The sequence below is a fragment of the Crinia signifera genome, chromosome 4 (assembly GCF_055691185.1).
Source record: "Crinia signifera chromosome 4, ASM5569118v1, whole genome shotgun sequence".
Lineage (NCBI taxonomy): Eukaryota > Metazoa > Chordata > Amphibia > Anura > Myobatrachidae > Crinia > Crinia signifera.
The window spans coordinates 153,489,527-153,510,845 of NC_139220.1; the positions used below are offsets into that span (position 1 = coordinate 153,489,527).

The 21,319-nt window shown below is 42.5% G+C and overlaps 1 protein-coding gene across 1 annotated transcript in view; it reads left to right on the plus strand.

The window, feature by feature from the left end:
- CFTR (CF transmembrane conductance regulator) overlaps positions 1-21,319 on the plus strand; it is a 176,300-nt gene that overhangs the window by 104,776 nt on the left and 50,205 nt on the right. Inside the window, exon 11 of the mRNA XM_083182806.1 lies at positions 10,158-10,349. Coding sequence (XP_083038932.1) covers positions 10,158-10,349 — 192 coding nt within the window. The remainder of the gene's footprint in view (positions 1-10,157; positions 10,350-21,319) is intronic.

Genomic DNA, 21,319 nt, shown 5'->3' on the forward strand with positions numbered 1-21,319 from the left:
ACGAGAATACGACAGGAAAATGGTGTTCTATTTTTCTGCCGTATTTTCGTGGACAAAAGCAGCCGTATTTTCTATACGGCTGCTTAGTAAATCAGGAACCACCATTCTTTTGAATGGTAATTTCTGTCGTATTCTATCGATGGTGTAGACATTCGTATTTGTAAATACAAATACGAATGTTCCATCCCTAGGATTACGAATTGTTGTATTTTGGGGATAGAAAATCCCGAAAATACAAATTCGTAAAAAAAAGTTTATTTCTCCCTACGAATACACCTTTTTTCTACGAATCCATATTAGTAAATTTCCCCCTAACTGTCAATTTTTAAACCCAGCAAGTGACTTCATAGGAGCTGATTGGCCGGTGATAAAGTACCAGCCACTTTATAACTTCACCAAGCTTAATAAATCCGCTGGATGGTCATTTGCTTAGCTTCTTTGTCAGTGTGGGCCAATTAGTCACTATTTGTAATAATAATTATGCTTTTATGGGTAATTATTATCCAATGAACAGTGCAGATAGTATAGCGTTAAAACAGTTTATTTCCAGTAGTATGAATGATCCTGGGCTCTATAATATTATGTATGGCAGTTCCCTACAGCAGAGTCTGGCTTTGTTTATAGTAAATACCAATCAGATTAGAATATCACAAATGGTGTATGGTCAAGTAAGGGGGGGTACACACCAGAACGATTAGGGCTCAATTCCATCAATCTGGATCCAATTCCGACCGATTGGATGCAGATTGTATGTAGATTGGGCATGTTTAGGTCCAATTCCGATCCGATTCCAATCCGATGCGCGTCCCCGCTGTCGTTTGGTCGTTTTACAGATCCTACCTGCTGCAGTGAGGATCTGTAAAAGATCCATTCAACTGGATACAGACTCAGATCGGATTGGGATCAGATTGGATGCAGATCGTTAGCAGATTGTGTGGCTCCAACAGATCGTGCGAGCATCACACAATCTGCTAACAATCTACTAACAATCAGGATCGTTCTGGTGTGTACCAGGCCTTAGCTATGGGAAGTGGCTGATCATGAATGTGAGAGTTTACAGATCGTAGATAGCAAACAAATTACTAGAGAATCCCTCATACAGCAGTTACATTGAGAGTCAGCGTCTTTTTCTGTGTATGCATAGCTGATCTATAAACCGTTGTTGTAGTGTATTGTATATCATTTATAGTACATATCATATTGTATGTGAAACATCTTTATTTTGACGTTCAAACCAGTATTTAAAAAAAATATATTTATACAAATTTGCCTATAGGCAACTAATCCCTTGTAGGAACAACAAAAGATGGAGCTTTTAACGGTGAGGCGCAAGATATACTTAAAGGTTTGTTAGGGTTGTAGTGCTCCTTTTTGATACAGTCTCTTTCGTAATGTCGTGGTCCAGTTTCAAGTCCGATTTCAGGTTAGGGTGAGTATCCGTGATCGATGAAATTAAAATAAAATAAAGAACTTATTTTAGCGTGTGTGTAGTAATTGTATTTACACTCCGTAAAGGCAAAAATTATAAGTGCTTTTGAGTGAAGTGAAGTTATTCGTGCGTACCAAACTCACGTTTAAGTAAGCTGGTACGAAGCTCATAAAGGTTTCTTTCAATTGGGTACAGTGATGTATTTTTCTCTCTTAATATCAACTGTGGCTGTGACTTCTCGAATTAGCTCAAAAAGAAGAAGGAAAAAATACAGGATGTGGTGGGTTCGTAATGCTCAGAATATAGTTTTGTGAGGGGCTAAAACAGCGTACCTCACTCACCAAAGGCATATGTAATAAGTGCATAAAGGTGTCTTTAAATGTGGGCGTACCCCAACTCACGTGGAACTTGTCGTATTCAAACCCAGAAAGGTTTCTTTTCTATGTCCCCCGTTTTTGTTGATTATCTCCCTCTGATTCAGTTTTCTAGGGGTTCTCGGCAAGAAATTAATATACCGTATGTCAGAAGGTGGAAATTTTAAACTTATGTGGGGTGGAGGTATCTCTAGTGTACAGTGGCGTAAGTTCATACCAAGTGCCCGGAGGCAAGATACATGTTGGTGCACCACCCCCCCCCCCATGCATGATTTAAAGAAGCTGATTTTGTCCCCGTTTTATATATATATATATATATATATATATTTAGAGCCACGTGAAGGTCCCCAACAAGCAACCCATCACCCCTACAGTATATTGAACTTTTAACAATGTGGTCACTCACAGGCAGTGGCGCCGCACGGCTTGTCCCACTGTTTCACTGCTGCCGGAGGACGGGGTCCAGGAACTTCTCCATATGCAGGCCAGGCAGCAGCTAACATGCTGGCTGACCCCTGCCTGTGCTGCAGCAGCGCTGTGTGACTCCCACGAGGACAAGCGCTGTCATCAGTAACCAGCAGTCAGACGCTGTGACTGCTGTCTGCCCGGAGGGGACTGGTGGGCTGGGGGATGGAGGGACGGAGACCGGACCCCACTTTTTGTGCGCGGAGACTGCCGCAGCAGCCCTTTGGGAAACGGGGATGGGCTGGCAGGGGGCGTGCTCACTGCTCCCTCTCACCCGTCCCGCACTGGCTGCCTGCGTCTTCTCCCACCCGACTCCTCGTCACTTTCTGCTGTAGTGAGTACAGCGACAGGCGCAGTCAGCCGGGTGACAGAGAGGAGGGGGAGAGGGTACCGCCAGGCAGCTATTCTAATGCAGGCCTGGACTATCGGGAGGCAATGGAGCCAGTGCCCCCTGTAAGGCTAACGCCCGGCGGCAGATGACTCCATTGCCTCCGGGAGTTCCGCCACTGCTAGTGTACCTCATTCACCCCTTTACTTATTGTTAATACTATAACCAATATTCAAGTTTATGGGCGTACCCCAACTCACACTGGTGTGTCGGGTGATCCACTCATCAAGGTATCTTTATAGGAATGGGACCCTAGGACTCTCAAAGTTGGTTCCCCTTGTCCAGATTACATAAAAGGGAAAGAAATATGCCAGATGTGTAGAACTTCTCTTAACATAGATTTTGAGGGAGGGTATGCCAGAAATAAAGGCGCACCTTACTCACCGCTTGTCACGGCAATAGGAAGCTTATAGCGGTTTCTTTACTGGCAGTCCCAGGGAAGGAAGAACTTGTAATCCAACCAATGATTTTTTTAAAAAGGTTTTAAACAAAGCTTTAATCCAGATAATCCACAAAATACAAATGCCCCATCAAGGGCCTCAACAGTTTAAGGCAATTCCCATAAAAAAACGCAGTTGTTTTAAAAAAAACAATATGTTAAAAATAAAAACAAAAAAACTTTAAAATGTCCAATACATACATCCAAGGGGTTATGGCTGTTCACTCCTCTCCAGTAGCATCAACGCATTTCGGTCGGAAGACCTTTCTCAAGATGTCATCTTAAAACATTTTAAAGTTTTTTTGTTTTTATTTTTAAAATATTGTTTGTTTTTAAAACAACTGCGTTTTTTATGGGAATTACCTTAAACTGTTGAGGCCCTTGATGGGGAATTTGTATTTTGTGGATTATCTGGATTAAAGCTTTGTTTAAAACTTAAAAAAAAAAATCATTGGTTGGATTACAAGTTCTTCCTTCCCTGGGACTGCCAGTAAAGAAACCGCTATAAGCTTCCTATTGCCGTGACAAGCGGTGAGTAAGGTGCGCCTTTATTTCTGGCATACCCTACCTCAAAATCTATGTTAGAGAAGTTCTACACATCTGGCATATTTCTTTCCCTTTTATGTAATCTGGACAAGGGGAACCAATTTTGAGAGTCCTAGGGTCCCATTCCTATAAAGATACCTTGATGAGTGGATCACCCGACACATCAGTGTGAGTTGGGGTACGCCCATAAACTTGAATATTGGTTATAGTATTAACAATAAGTAAAGGGGTGAATGAGGTACACTAGAGATACCTCCACCCCACATAAGTTTAAAATTTCATCCTTCTGACATACGGTATATTAATTTCTTGCCGAGAACCCCTGGAAAACTGAATCAGAGGGAGATAATCAACAAAAACGGGGGACATAGAAAAGAAACCTTTCTGGGTTTGAATACGACAAGTTCCATGTGAGTTGGGGTACGCCCACATTTAAAGACACCTTTATGCACTTATTACACATATGCCTTTGGTGAGTGAGGTACGCTGTTTTAGCCCCTCACAAAACTATATTCTGAGCACTACGAACCCACCACATCCTGAATTTTTTCTTCTTCTTTTTGAGCTAATTCGAGAAGTCACAGCCACAGTTGATATCAAGAGAGAAAAATACATCACTGTACCCAATTGAAAGAAACCTTTATGAGCTTCGTACCAGCTTACTTAAACGTGAGTTTGGTACGCACGAATAACTTCACTTCACTCAAAAGCACTTATAATTTTTGCCTTCTTGGAGTGTAAATACAATAACTACACACATGCTAAAATAAGTTCTTTATTTTATTTTTATTTCATCGATCACCGATACTCACCCTAACCTGAAATCGGACTTGAGACTGGACCACGACATTACGAAAGAGACTGTATCAAAAAGGAGCACTACAACCCTAACAAACCTTTAAGTATATCTTGCGCCTCACCGTTAAAAGCTCCATCTTTTGTTGTTTATATGGTTTTTAAGTGTTGGTGACACTTCAGGAGCTGAAACATTAGGGCAGCACTGCGCCATATACCTATTCTGTTACCCCAATTCGATTTGTCTGTAATCCCTTGAAGGCACCGTTACGCTCTATTTTTTAAGGAAAACATTTTACTAGTAGGCAGGAAATTTCACACAAACATCCAAATGAATTTGTAGCTATGTGCAAACTGTGCCACGATTTTATGACGTTCAGAAATTGTGCTGTTTTACAAAATGATTTATGCTTTAAACCTGTGCTTAATCCCCTGTCTTCCTGCTGACCTCACACTGACATCAGAGATAAGGCTGGCGTTATACTGATACATGTAACACCTTTTCCTGCATTTCTTAACTGGTTGCTTCAATGAAGGTTAGCTACTATTTAACTAAGGAATTACAACAGCTGTCAAAAAGTGAGCTGTAGTCCATCACCTGATTATCTGTTAATATGAGGTGTTATATGTCAAAGTTCTAGGTAGTAACGTCTAACAAGAGTAATGCAGACATTTTCTCACAGAGTATTTACACAGCATTTCACCTGGCACACAATGGCTTCTTCTTATTGAAATTACAGCTAAATTAACGTGTGCTTTATTAAAGATTGTATCCCAATGATAGGTCAACAGTCATAAGATCAGGGTTGCCTACCCTCCCGGAATGGCCGGGAAGGTCCCGGAAATCGGGTCCCCCTCCCGGCCCCCCAGAAAGGGGGGCAACCCTCCCGCATTTCTCTTAATCTCCCGCGAACCGGGTCAAATGGCACGATCGATATATATATTGATATACAGGCATTGCACTGCGGGGGCGGGGCTAAAATGCAGCGAGCACGATAGACACCCCCCCAACAGTGCAGCCCGGCGATGCCCCCCCCCCCCCTGCTACAGTTGCTGGCTGCCCTCTCCCGGAGAGGGCAGCAAAAAAGTCGGCAACTATGCATAAGATTCACAATAAATATGTTGACACCATTGTCATTTTTCAATCTTTTCATACTTCATCACCTATGTGAACCACAATTGGAAATTGTGATCTGTGGTAAGCGCAGCACACGTTGCCCGACGCATTGCTCGCCATACGAGATGACATGACACAGCACACTTATTGGGATAATATGTGCACTAACCTACAATGTGACGCCTAAAAAACTTTTCCTATGGTCACCATTTTAATGTCAACTTTTTTATTGTGTCAACATCTTCCAGAAGTCAACTTTGTTATTGCAGATCATTTGGGGGTCAGCCTAGACACTGTTGACTTTTTCACTGTAAGTTTTTTATAAAACACCCATAAAAACACATACAGATGGAGCGGGTCTCGCTCTTGCAGGGGATGGCGGAAGATTTGCCAGCCACCATCCCCTGCCAGCCGCCGTAAGGTGACGCACGCGCACGAGATGCGCACGCGTCGCCTTACAACGGGGCTCCCCCCGGGTCCCCGCCGCCTCGCCGCCCACCCCCCCTCACCCCGTCCGTCTCCCTGAAGTGGAGATGGACAGGGTTCCCGTCCCCCCGCCGACGGGAAACTGAGACACGCGTGCCTGTGAGACGCATGCGCGTCTCAGTCAGGTGGGGCGCCTCTTCACCAGATTCTGGCGCTGGGGCAGTGCCAGCGAAGAAGAGGCCAGCTCCATCTGTATACATTTATTGAATTAGTTAAATACTATAATATTGCTAGATAATATTAAGTATCCATTCGCTTTATACCCTTGTACTCATAAGCCACAATTACAGTACTTCAATCATTTCACCACAAAAAAATAACATAAAACCTGCACATAATTATACATTCAATAATTGCTGTGTCACAGTAGTATTTCACAGTACATATACACCTGTTTCAAATTAAAAACACTTATCGGGATAAATGTAATAGGGTGGGATTTTTTTTAGTTATCTAAAAAATCACACCAAGTCACACATTTGAAATGCGTGAATTTAGCTGTATATTCGCAAATGTAATCAGGTGTGAATTTTTAGTACAAAGCAGAAATTGAGTGCAATTTTTTTGTTAATGTTTTTGTAAGGGGAATGTGCAATTTCTAAGACAAGGGGTAATTTTTTATTTTTTTTAGTAATGGGAATGTGCTGTTTTTTTTTTTAAACTAGGTTAAACTAGGTTAAAAAGAAATGGCATGGAGTCCTGCATTCTAAGCATAACCACAGTCAACTCAATACTACAGTAAATACACACACACACACATACACACACACACACACACACCATAACAGTTTATTTACATACTGTACATGCACACACACACAACTCATATACTTTGGTCGTCTTCTCCAGTAGAATCTAATAGCAATCTGTGAGAAAAAAAATATACCCAGGCATCCAAGGGTTAAAAAGAAACATTGTTGCGATCCCTGTGACTAAGGAGCAGCCTGTGTGTTTACACAGGGTGCTCCTCCGCATAACTGACTGGCATTCCTACTGAAGTCAGTCAATGAGAATCACCTCAGCCAATCAAGAAGCTCTGGATAGGGATTGGTTGGCCACATCCAGTGGCAAATGCGGGATTTTCATGGGGTTGGGGGTGGATATAGGCTCCTGCCAAGGTATACCCACCTCTAGTCTAGAGAAAACAAGTTGCACAGACTGTCACTATATCATCTTGAAACACTGACACTAATAGTTACCTGGCATCACATTTTCAATGGCTAAACCACACACACAGCCTGGCAGCCATTGATGATGATTGCCATGTATGGCTGTGTGTGGTACACATTTTGTACCACACACAGCCATACAGATGGAGCCAGACTCTGTTTCTGGCAGCGCACCATCTGCTGGTATCTGGCGCATGGTGAGCACCGGTGGATGTGGACGCGTGAACGTCTCACACGCTCGCACATCCATTGCTGAGAATTGAGCATGCGAACGTCTCCGACGCGGCTGGCGATCGGCATGCCAGAAGCAGCTCAGATGAGTCCGGCTCCATCTGTACATGGTCATCATCGTCATCGTCTGCTTCCAAACTGTGTACCATACTAGCAGGATATATAATCAATTGCTGGGGGTGCAATGTGTATTACAAATATATAATTTCCTTCCTTTCAATTCAAGGGGATAACATCGGCTTAGCTAAATATATTTTGGGGTAAAAGGTTAAAAAGTTCCCTGACCCCGGCTCTAGACTGTAAGCTCCTTGGGGAAGTGCCCTCTTCCCTCCTGTTCTCACAGCTCTCTTCTTTCGCACATCAATTACAGCACCTACCATATATACCCTCATCTCTTCTCACTCAGCTGTATTGTGTACTACCAATTCTGCTGCTAATTGTTATTTGTGCTCTGTTTTAGTTATTTTGTTGCTGTTATGTTTAGTTCTGTGTACCCTGTACTGTTGTAATGTGTGCTATATGTACGGCACTTGTGGTGCCTTATAAACAAAATGTAATAATAATAATACACATATGTATGTTTGTATGCATGTATGTATGTATGTATGTATGTATGCATGCATGTATGTATGTATGTGTGTGTGTATTCCTCACAGCCGCTGTGCATTATGCATTGAAGAAAATAAATCTTAACGCACATTTATTGTGTGCTCATTGTGAATACTTATCTGCTGGGTAGGCAGCAGCTGAAGGCAGCATTCATCTGTAGACAACAGCAATTGCCTTGACGGCCGTTTCAGTCACAATTTACCTTCCTCAAAGGGGATGCTCTATTGTCACCAATACACCTTCACACCTTCACACCTTGATACCATTGGTATAGTAAATGCTGGCATTAAAGGTCCTTCCTGTCTTATGTAACTCCTATGAATATATAGCCTTGTTTTATTGCCAGAATTAACATCATAATTCCCGCATTCTGATAGTGAATGGTTTATATGTAAAATAATTAACTCATAAGGCTCAATCCCCATGTAAAATCAATAATCACCATCATACTGTACATTAGAATAAATATCATATACTGCCAACATTTTATTAATACCTGATGTTGAATTAATATTCAATATTTGGACATTGTTGTGTGCTGCAGCATGTGTTGATTGGATACTGACTTTCTGATTTGCAGTCAGTATATTTATATAAGATGTTTGTCTTGGCTGTATTTCACTGTGGCACTTCTCCACATTTCCTAAAACAATGTAACCAACTGTAGTTATGCCCTCTTAGCAATCCCTAAGTAATGCCAAGAAAGATGTGTGTCGTTTAGCTATAGCACTATTATATAACCCAGGTGTTACTAGAAATGATGGAGCCCATTAAAAACAATGATGTGGGGGTCTCTTTTCCTGAAACACAAGCTCAGCATAAAGAATTTAGAGTTACATGTGTTATGTGCTTTCATGTCAAGCTAAATGCACATAGCGTTCCAGGTTTTGGCATAACTTGAAGTAGTTTTACACAGCAAGTGACATACAGTATATGACAAGTGGTGCACCTATTGTAAAATACATTGCATCCATATTTCTCTCTCTCTCTCTTATACTGGGTACACACTAAACGATGTGTAACCTGCGACAATCTTTTTATCAGTACCCCTTACACATTATGCCCACACATTAGTAATGTCTTTGGCACATAATGCCACACAATAGCAGTGCCCCTTACACATTATACTAACACAGTAGCAGTGCCCCTTACATGTAATGCTCACGCAGTAGTAAAAGTGTGCCTTGCATATTATGCCCAAACAGTAGTAGTTCCCCTTACACATTATGCCCACAGAGTAGTATTGCTCCTTTCAGTGTTCCCCTCCTCCCCTTCACTGCAAGTGGTGATTGAAGAGGAGAGGGGAGGAGAAGGGAGAGAACGGCCCCTCCTTTTCTGGCTGAGCACAGACTACTGTTAATCACCATATGCAGGGCAGGCAGCGGCTGCATTGTGTATGGAGTACTGGCTGTGGGCAGTGCAGCAGCTTTTAATGATTTAATGTGACTCATTGCAATGTCAGCAGCTGTGGCCCCAGTGTGATGTACTCGCTGCCCCTCCAATATTTCTGCCACTGAAACCTGTTGAATACCCCTTATTTAGGAGATACAATTTAGCCTAGAGCTTAACAACATAGATAACAACATAATTGTCAATTCTTAATAAGTGATACGTTGCGTTGTGAAACTGAATGTACAGTAAGTAAAATTCTTATTAGGACAGAAAATGTTGAACTATGCATCATACACATTTCTCGCCACACCTTGCAGATGATACACAAGGACAATAGGACATACTATACACCAACAGGTAATTCCAACATTTCATTGACGATGGGACTAAAATCACACATATGTGAATTCAACAGACCTTTGTGATACGAGTTCTAAACTATACAAGGTATATGGAATAAAGACTATTAATCATGAAAGGTAGCTCATTGCTTGTTCTGTATAGTTATATAGAATATAATTGAAATTTTAGTACCTGGTGTTTTATATAATACTAGTTTCCCAAATTTCTACATTATTAGTAATGATTAAATGTTTTACTAATCAGGTAATTGCTGTATAAAGCTGTAATTGCTACAGGTAATAAAACAACCCAGCTGTACATACAGTGAGAATGCTTTATTTCACCTTAGCATGTTTCCTTGTCATCATTTTGCAGACATCGCTTTTAATGATGATAATGGGGGAATTAGAACCATCTTCCGGGAAAATAAAGCACAGCGGAAGGATCTCATTTTCTCCCCAAGTCTCCTGGATAATGCCTGGGACCATCAAGGAGAACATAGTGTTTGGAGTTTCATATGACCAATACAGATACCTGAGCGTCATTAAAGCCTGTCAGCTTGAAGAGGTGTGTGTGTTTTCTTATGTACATTGTTGTTTCTATATAATTGTTGCATCTTTTTTGATATAATGTTTATTTTGTTCCATGCAGTTGATTATTTATAATGTACATTCCAGTTTTATACAATGAAGCTTTATTCCACTTGTCATATTTCTCTCATGGTCACAGAATTGTAACTGTTCACTAGTGCATACCCTGGGGGCCCTTTCACACACAGGTTTTGACTGGCCGGTGTAAATTGTAGTCATGTACTGAAGCTTTTGGGCTATTTCACACACTCCCGCTGACACCGGGCAGCAAAACTCTGCACGGCCAAAAGCCATGCCGGACTAGTAACTTACAATGAACAGTTAATGTGTCCTTTCACACACAGTGGCGCACGCAGGGGGGTTTCTGAGTACCCAGAACCCCCCCCCCCCCCCAGGAGTCTAAGGGCCCTCTTTCCATGGGTACAAGAATTTTAAAAATTGGCCCTTGGAAACCAGAGATATCTGACTTCAAAGTAGTGGTCCCAATCCAAGCCTGTTAATTGCTCTTCCCAGGCATATATTTCAGGTTCTGTCTGACATAGAGTTTTTCTGAGGGTATATTCCAAAATCTGGGACTCTCCCCCTTTGAAGAACACTAGTACAGTAGCTTGTCTCTACTGTTTCCAGAACCAGAGATATCAGCCTTCCAGCAGCTGGTTACTGCTCCAGCTCCACGCACCTGGTATGTAGTTTTATATACTTATTGGCAGATTGCTCTGCCTCCTGAACTCTGATCCCCTAGTCCACAGTACCATTTGGTAGGTGGGATGCTCTAGTTTTTATCTATTTCCGGGAACTGGAGATATCTGCAGTCAAGCAAGCTGTCCTCCCACCAGAAAATTATGAATAATAAGCCCACTTCACTATACACCCCTCCTCTGCGTATTAAACATCCTCTACCACCCTGGAAGTTATGCATCAGGGCCCCTTCATTCAGCCCAATGAACCCTTCTCCCACTCCATCTCCCACCATCTGTGCAGTAAAGGGGTAATTAGTGGAAATTACTGATCCAGGCCCTACATGCTGAGCGGTTGATATAATACCCCCTACCACCCGCAGGACATCAAAGCTTCCCCCTCCCCTACCGCTGCTGGATCGGTAGGGGCCCCAATACATTGCTATGCCCACGGGTGCAGGTGTAAAACAGTTTTTTACTGTGCCTACGGCATTTCGGGATCAACCCGTCTTCAGGACATACATAGTAAAAACATACAAAAGGTGACATATATATACATTACCATTCAGGTGCTGCTCGCTCAGTCATCCGCCCGCCAGTGTGCTCCTCCGTCCACTTCCAGGTTTGTCTGCCGGAAGTGACGTTGCGCCATCCCGGGTGGACGCAATGATGAACAGGCAACTATACTGTTTATATATATATATATATTTTTTTTTATTATTATTATTATTATTTATATACATTTGGTCTATCTATAATAACTGACCCGGCATATACTGTGTCACCTAAGTGTCCATCTCCGTGCTTTCGTGCTTTGCTCCGCCCCTCTGGAAACCCCCTTCTGAAAATCCTGCGTTTGCCCCTGACATGGGCCAGTTACGGCCTGGCTGCCGTGTTGCAGCCAGCTCTATCCACTGGAAAGGACGGCTGCCGGGCCTATTATACCTTTGGTGTGTGGTTTTAGCTCTCCACGCTCCCAAACTGACGTCACTATAGTTCCCACACCCAAATTTACACATCAGCGGCTTATGGAGCTGGTGCAAGTGAAGGGAACAACTGTCAGGCAAAAAGCCTGTCCGGTTAAAATCGGAGTGTGTGAAATGGCACCTATGTGTCTTATCACGCTCGCTCTGCTTTAGGCATGGTGACTCGCTGTGCCCGGCACACTATTATATTCTCCCTCTATGCCCACTGGGATGGTTAAGAATGAACAAAAATCATGAAAAACTCATGCCGACCTTAATTCATGTCAACCTTTTGCTTGTGTTGACCTTTTGACAATGTAGATCTTTTTCATGTGTCATCCTTTTGACTGTTGACCTAATGATGGCATACCACTTCAGAGACGCACCCAAACAAATGTGGGCATGCCTGCATTTTCAGAAACACATCCAGAAAATGCCATGTTTCTGCCCCTAAACACCAGCTTCCTGTCAATCAAACTGCGGCAACTCTGCGACCTCTATGCGTGCATATTTCTGCTATTTGGTCCTGCGCAAGCACAATGCGTACGCTGTGCATGCACAGTCATTCTATAATCGCTGAAATTGCAAATTCTCTGATTAGCGATCCATGCTGAATTAGTCCCTACGTGGTAAGTATTTTAGCACAAATATAAAATGTACAGTATATGATATAAACCATGAACAGCCTCCTGTTATTTTATTTAACAATTTCACAACCCAGAGATGCAACTGAAATTTTTAGTACATTTTGTAGTGCAACTTCGGGTTAGGTCATTGATTATTAAGGAGAGTATTCACTGCACAATGCAGGGTCCCATCACTTGTCAGATCAGCTGTCAGATCAGCCGAGTACACATCATTTTAAAGCCCTGCAGACACTACGCAATTAGCGATGCGCTTTTGGGCAAACGATTTAGCGCATACACACTGAATTATGTTGTTTAACGATATCGTTCAGTGACATCACTGGGTCTGCAACTGTGCATCCAGTCGTGGACAATAATGTCAGCCTGAGTTGCATGCACAGACAACGTAGGGAGGTGGGGTTTATTGACAATGAGCGGGAGCGCATCGTTAACAATATTGGGCATACACACTAAATGCTTTTTAAAATTATATCACTCAGAAGTGCCCTTCTGAACAATATCTTTAAAAAATGGCCCTTATTCTGGGTCGCTCGCAATGGCAAATTCCTTCTCAAATGGACAACACCATATGCACTGCAGGTGTGGTAGATGTAACAAGTGCAGAGAGAATTAGATTTGGGTGTAGTTTTACTTCAAACTGAAATATGTAAAAATAATGCAGTCAGAATTTTCCCTGCACAGAAAAAAAATAAATCACCCAAATCTAAATCTCTCTGCACTTGTTACATCTGCCCCACCTGCAGTGCACATGATTTTGTCCATTTGAGAAGGAATTTGCCTTTGCGAGTGAACCAGAATAAGGTACTTGTGTATTTTGGCGGCGCCCATCGCATCGCATACCATAAGGCATACGATGGTATGCGATGCGACGCGATATCACGCGATACTGTACAATGTCATACAATTTTAAAATTGTATGACATTGTACATGGCATACAATGCCATACAATGCGATGCGATTAAACATTGTATAAGCACCCTAATGGGTGCTTACAATGTGAAATGCACCCCCACGCCACCCCCCCCCACTATAAACGTGAACCCGAAGCGTGGCGAGCGCAGCGAGCCCGCGAGGGGCGGCGGTACGCGTCTTCCAACCTTTTCATACCCCCACTATCCACGTCGGCGTGGAGTTGAGAACAGAAAGTGTGGGAGCGCAGCGAGCCACCGAGCCCGAAGCGTGGCGAGCGCAGCGAGCCCCGCGTGGGGACGCGGATACCTGTGAAGCCCGCGAGGGGACTCCGATACCTGTGAAGGTATCCGCGTCCGTTCGCCACGCTTCGGGCTCGGTGGCTCGCTACGCTCGCCACACTTTCTATTCTCAACTCCACGCTGACGTGGATAGTGAGGTATGAAAAGGTCAGAGGACGCGTACCGCCGCCCCTCGCGGGCTCGCTGCGCTCGCCACGCTTCGGGTTCACGTTTATAGTGGGGGAGTGGCGTGGGGGTGCATTTCCCATTGTAAGCACCCATTAGGGTGCTTAAAAGCACCCTTTATGGTGCTTATACGATCTTTCATCGCATAGGGGGCAAAAATCGCGTCGCATCGCATGCCATGCGATGCGACGCGATGAAAACATCGCGCGATGCACATCGGGGGCGCCGCTATAATACACAAGTACCCAGAATAATAGCCTAGGTGTGTATGGGACTTAAGGTTTACCCAGTCTTAGGTGTCGTAACAGGCAGAAAATAAGTTAATTGCAACCTGCGCTGATCTTAACTTTGTTTTCATTTAAGACAATTTGAATTTGGAAATGTTCAAAATATAACTGGGAGGAAATCTGGCAGAGAAGGAACATTCTTCAAGTGAAACAAACGTTTTGTTATCAGATAAAATGTGTCAAGAATTCATATCGTTATGTAGAGAAGTTCTGAGACTGTATGTGTTCTGATTCCTGAATACACATTTAGGAAATATATTGTGGTTGCCATTTGTCCCTTATTTCCAGGCTTAGCTCCAGATTTCACAAGTATGACCTTGTTATTTCTATTATTCAGATTTTTAGTTCTGATTTAAGCCCCATACACATACTCTTTTAAAATCATTTAAAAAATATATATATATATTGTTGAGAAGGGCCTTTCTGGGCTATATCATGTAGCGCAGGGGTGGCCAAACCGGTCCTCGAGATCTACCAACAGTCCATGTTTTCCAGATCACCTAGCTGGTGCACAGCTGTAGTCAATACTAACGGTCACATTTTCAAACCTGCTGCATTCATTCCTACTATAGATCCACAGTTTGCCTGGAAAACATGCACCATTAGATCTTGAGGACAGGTTTGGCCTCCCCTGATGTAGTGTGTATGCTCGCGCATCATTAACGAGAGCTCTGGCCTCCTCCCTGATTGGAAAGGCTTTGAACTAGTCAGACTGAATCGTTATGAGGGAGTGCCACACATCTCTGGAGTGCAGGACATGCAAATATTGCTTGGCCAGGTAGTACCAAATAGCTAGTCCAGCCCTGTCTGACACATCAACAATTTACCTGCACTGCTCAAAATACAGATTTATTCCAGGTGTATTTACATCTCTATTTTATACGTATAATTCTTCCATCTCTGCATTAGCCCCACAATACCTATCATTAGTGCAAACAAAACTTGGAGGAGGTTTAGTTAGGAGGGTTTTTATCACAGCCTTAAATTTACTGTATCGTTTAATAAAATGAATATCTATATAGCTAGTATTTGCACTTCACCAAATTAGATTTTCCTGTGAGGTAAATAAAGTAATTTCATTTTCAGCTGTATTTGGAAATATACTTTATTATTAACGTTGTATGCACTAATGATACCGTTGTGTTATTACAATAACACTGTTGCTCTGTCATAACAAACAGCAATACTTGGAAATTACATTTTACAAAATAAATAAAATACATAATACAGTTTATGCAGACTATCCGAATACTGCCAAAACCTTCTAGGGTGTGTTCACAAAACCATCTTCCATTCGTCATGGAACATACAGTATGACGTTGCATACTTATACAGGAAGATGTCCAGGTACACAGTTGGCAGCAGCTGGCCATCACAAATAAAATTTGGAAAGAAATTAGAAAAACATGTTCACGGACAGTGGACACATACTGTGTATATTACCCAGTATACTGTACGTCATTCCTCAGTTCTGCAATAATTAGGTCTGTAAAGAGTCCAAGTGATATATTTCTCATACTGATTTAGTTAGTGACGCTAACTTTTTTCATCATTCTTAATTCCTTCACATTTCAGCTATCATTTGTTGCATTATTATTTACCAGCTATGAATAATCCATTAGTACTTGATACAGAAAACTTTGAGCTTACAGTATATTATACTCATATACCATTTACTCATATACCAGTGTTGGCTAACCTTGACACTCCAGCTGTTGTTGAACTGCACATCCCAGTATGCCTTTCATCAGTTTTACTATTTGGCCATGCTAAAACTGATGCAAGTATTATTCTTGTTTGCACATTTTTGCTGATGTCATAATTTTTATGAATCACAATAATTGGGCATACATCAGGATCCTATTCAATAACTATATTACTCAATTCTCAATACTGGTTATATATCCTAATGTGTTTACATATTTAACATTATATTGATGCAATTTGTGTTTCTGAGTCTTGTTCATTTTTATTTTTATATTCCATATTCCATTGGCAGGTTCTTCCTCTAATTACAGTAATAAAACTGCAACATTTGAGCTTTGTCATTTACAAATCCAGGAACATTGTTGTCATCTTTACAATATCATGTCAGAGTATACTTTTAATATAGATTTGAATTGAAATAGGAGTGGCCTTTTTTTTCCCCCTAAATGGTGGAGGTACACCTCCGTCTTTACAAATGGTGCCCATTGCCACCCCACCCAGGCTTTTTTGGCATTTAACTAATATAGGAGTCATATTTAATTTATACATTGCTAAAAGTTCAAAACTTTTCGGATATCTTTTTTTCCTTTAGGTTGGTAAAATGCAAGCTCAACAAATGCTTTGAAAGCTAGTCTGCTACCTTGTGATTGCATCTGTGTTTGTGCATGTGTGCAAGAGAAAGAGATGTAGGGTGAGATTTAATAGGATGCGATTTTTAGAAAGTTTCCGAAATCGCACCTTATTGCATAATAAAATCTTTTTTTTTTTTACCTGAATTCGACTATTATATGAAATGCGGGTACTTGTTTCCTATCTGGGCGCCTGCTAAGTTAATTGCGCACCATGCTATTCTCCGTAGAGAAATCTGATCGCATCTCATCGTACACATACACGATATTGAACGATGCGATGCGATGCGATTTGATTTCCCATAGGAAACAATGTGAAATGGCTCAATTTAGCCAAATTATCATAGGAACAATAGTAAATGGGCCAAAAACACCCCTGAACATTGAAATGTCCCCCCAAAAGTAGTTGACGCCACCCCGCCATCAACGTGAACCCGAAGCGTGGCGAGCGCAGCGAGCCCGCGAGGGGCGGCGGTACGCGTCCTCCGACATTTTCATGCCCTACTATCCACTAGGGCGTGGAGTGAGAATAGAATAGTGTGGCGAGCGCAGCGAGCCACCGAGCCCGAAGCGTGGCGAGCGCAGCGAGCCCCGCGAGGGGACGCGGATACCTTCACAGTTATACGCGTCCCCTCGCGGGCTTCCCAGGTGTCCATGGCGACGCGGACACCTGGGAAGCCCGCCAAGGGACGCGTTTACCTGTGAAGGTATCCGCGTCCCCTCGCGGGGCTCGCTGCGCTCGCCACGCTTCGGGCTCGGTGGCTCGCTGCGCTCGCCACACTATTCTATTCTCACTCCACGCCCTAGTGGATAGTAGGGCATGAAAAGGTCGGAGGACGCGTACCGCCGCCCCTCGCGGGCTCGCTGCGCTCGCCACGCTTCGGGTTCACGTTGATGGCGGGGTGGCGTCAACTACTTTTGGGGGGACATTTCAATGTTCAGGGGTGTTTTTGGCCCATTTACTATTGTTCCTATGATAATTTGGCTAAATTGAGCCATTTCACATTGTTTCCTATGGGAAATCAAATCGCATCGCATCGCATCGTTCAATATCGTGTATGTGTACGATGAGATGCGATCAGATTTCATTACGGTGCCGTACGTAGAAAACCTGGGCGCCCAGATAGGAAACAAGTACCGAAATGCGAATTTGCGGTAAAAAAAGTGTGATATGGTGAGATTTTTAGTCATGAAAATGTGTGATTTTTAGTCATGAAAATGTGCGAATTTGATGACATGTGCTATATTGTGGGAAAAAAGTGGAAGAAAATGATGTGGGGTCCCCTCTCCTGAGCATAACCAGCCCTGGGCTCAAAGAACCGATCCTGGTTTCATAAAATCGTGGGGCAAACTGACTAGTGGATAGTAGGGTTATGAAAAGGTCGGAGGACACGTACCGCCACCCCTCGCGGGCTCGCCACGCTTCGGGTTCGCGTTGATAGTGGGGGTGGCATTGACAATGGGGGTGCATTTAACATTGTAAGCACCCATTTGGGTGCTTGTACAATTAAAAATCGCATTGCATCGCATGCATCGCATGCCACTATATTGTATGCGATGCGATGAGATGTATAAGAGGCAGTAAGATCAATATCATGGGCGCCGTGCTAGGAAACAAGTACCGGGAAAACATCTGGATGCGAATTGAAAAATCCCCACTTTGGAATGTGTGAATTTGTGGCAATAGGTACGATTTTGACGGCAATTCGCATCCCATTAAGTTAGCGATTTCGGGAAAATGTGCGAATTTGTACGGTTTTTGCCTAAATATCGCAAAAAAATAAAAAATCGCATCCTATTTAATTGTCACCCGTAATTTGAATCGCTGCAAACAGATGACAGTGTTTTGGAGACACACAAACTCACACTATTTATATATAGATGATAGCATGTAGGAAATGGTATTTCTGTTACATAACATAAACAATTACATGATCTCTTATCAGGAAATATTTTACTGGCCCCCTATGGCGACATTAGTCATTCAAATGACGTCTAATTGAGTGTCATTTTTATTCCTAGGGAATGTGTTCACATGTTTACTCAGGTATGGGAGTATAATAAATTAAATCAAATGCTGTCATGAGACCTTGTTATATGACAAAAAACCCAAAGAACATCAGTTATTAACTCCACGGTGAGAGAAGGGCAAGCTGACCTTTATGTTCAATGGAACAATAGTCAATAGAATAGGTTTTTTCAGCCATGAATTGCCCAGCATCTGACACTTGTGTTTCTTGTGAAATAAATATGCTTTCAGACATGTTGTAATTTTCCCATGCTATTAAAGTAATGTAACCAGTGTCTATTACCGTACATGTCACCTTTTATCTTCATTTGTACAGGATATAATTTATATAACTAAGAGTGCGCGGTGCTCTAATAGAAGCTAAACTTTCTGTTTCCTCTTGTAGTTGTGTAGCTTAGTGTAAGCAGTGTACTGTATTTGTGGCAGTGAGGATAGCAAAGGGTTCCCAACACTGTTTTTATGGATAGATCCCAGCAGAATCTCATTGTTACTGATAATTAAATTGTTCATGCTCTCATGAGACATTTTACATATCTGTATTTATTCTGTGTAACTTGTAGTAATAATAATTATGTTCAGATAGTGTTGGTCTCCTAATGAGACTCATGTATTTTGCATCTGCTGGCGCAACTCGCTCAGCAAGTGCATGCATTGCAGGGAGGCACCAGGCTGGAGAGGCTCTCTTCTCATTCTGACGCTACTGGCTGCCACTGCGCCTGTCAAACTCTATGACGGATTGTGGTGCCAGCAGTTTCATTCCCCACTGGGAAGGAGATCATGATGTGGCATGACTAGGCACTAAGGCACAGCCACAGTTGCATTGTGGGACTCCGACAGGCTGCAACCCTGCAAAACTATGAGGCTGATGAGTTACTTGGCCAGGCATATCTGGGAGCTGTCACCTAACCTGCTGGCAGCTCTATTTTCTCTGTCAGTTTCCCTGTGTGCTGGAATGAACAGGGGAAAAGGTAGTTCGTAAAAAGTAATTACTCTGGAGGTCTGTGCATGCATGGGGGCTGCCATGGAGCAAATGAGTGACAGCCTGACTCCTTGCTACTGGGTGCTGCCCACACAGACGTTTAGTTATGACTGGTGGAGTTGTAGTAGCAGCTATTTCTTCCTAGAGGATAGTCTACTCTCCTGGCAGTCTAGGAGACCATCACAAAATTTGTGAGTCTCTTGAAAGCATTTGTTTCGATTGTATTCAGAAATATACCGGTCATAATTGCAATGCCATGCTAGAAATGTGTGAGGCTATACAGTACTGGTATTACTTTGAGATAATGAAAAATGTACTACCATCACAGTACATACTGTATGTATATATATATATATATATATATATATATACACAATCAATGGGTTAACCTCTGTAGTGCGCTAATCCTAATAGAAACAGCAGCTCCTCCGATATGGTTCCCCTGTTAGTGAGATCCAAGGGTGTACAAAGATACAAAAGGGGGGTTATCGGAGTGCGCTGTAATGAGTACCACCTAGCCAAATCACAATCAGTCCATTTCACTGGCATTTTTATCAGAAATTAAGTAGTTCTTTCATCCATTTTTCAAAATAAGAAGGAGACTCCTATTAGGATAAGTGATCCTTTATTCATAAAACCCAACGCGTTTCGTCGCACAGGACTTCATCAGGGGTATAGCAAAAAAGTTTTTTTTAAATTCTTTACAAGATTGATATAAGGAGAGTGTCTTTGCACTGTATAAAATCTCAGGTTTTTTGATTCCTGGATAGATTGTTATCCCTTCAGAGGGGTTCCTTAATAATGACAGGTCTTTTCTAGATTAAAGTGGCCATGACCTTGAAGGTCTGTGCATAAGCTCCACCCACTTAGGGCCAAATGGGATATAATAATCCAATCCACCTTGAGCTTCGCCTCAATGGATGTTGAACCCAAATACTGTGATTTTTTGAAAAACTGCTTGGTAGAAGTCCACAGTGACACCATCCAATCTCCTCTGCTAGCAGGTACCATAATATATATATATATATATATATATATATATATATATAAATAAAGAAAACAGACGATTGAGCGCAATCAGTTCAATTAGTGACACTTGATAGTGAGGAGATGAATGTCCGTGGAACTACAAGTCCCATAAATACCAATCCACTGATTCCAAGGTGCTTGATTGATGCACTTAGGTGAAATTAAGCCAGCTTCTCCATTATAACCCCTCGGGGCACCTGTATCCGCCAGGTAAGTTGGTCTATAATAATAGAAAAACGGGCGCTTCATAGTGCAGATGGTTTGAAAAAACGAATCTTCTTTAATTTTAGTCGGACACACAAGTAAGAAATGAATAATGTTACCAAAGCAGGCGGCCTCAGGTTACCGCATTAGAATGAACGTATGACAATCCCACAGCGCTCGGCGTCTGGCACACAGGAGAGGTTACACTCCTCACGACTCCGGCTGGTCTGATCGACACTGAGCCACGCCCCTACGCGTCTTGTCACGTGGACTTCGTCAGAGGGCTGGCCCAGCGTCGGTCAGACTCCTCTCTTGTACCCGGATGGCTGTTAGTCTCAGCCAATCCCGGATAATGCCCCAAACCTGGCATTTTAACATGCAACAAACTATATAGACACATTGCGTCCACTTTGGTGA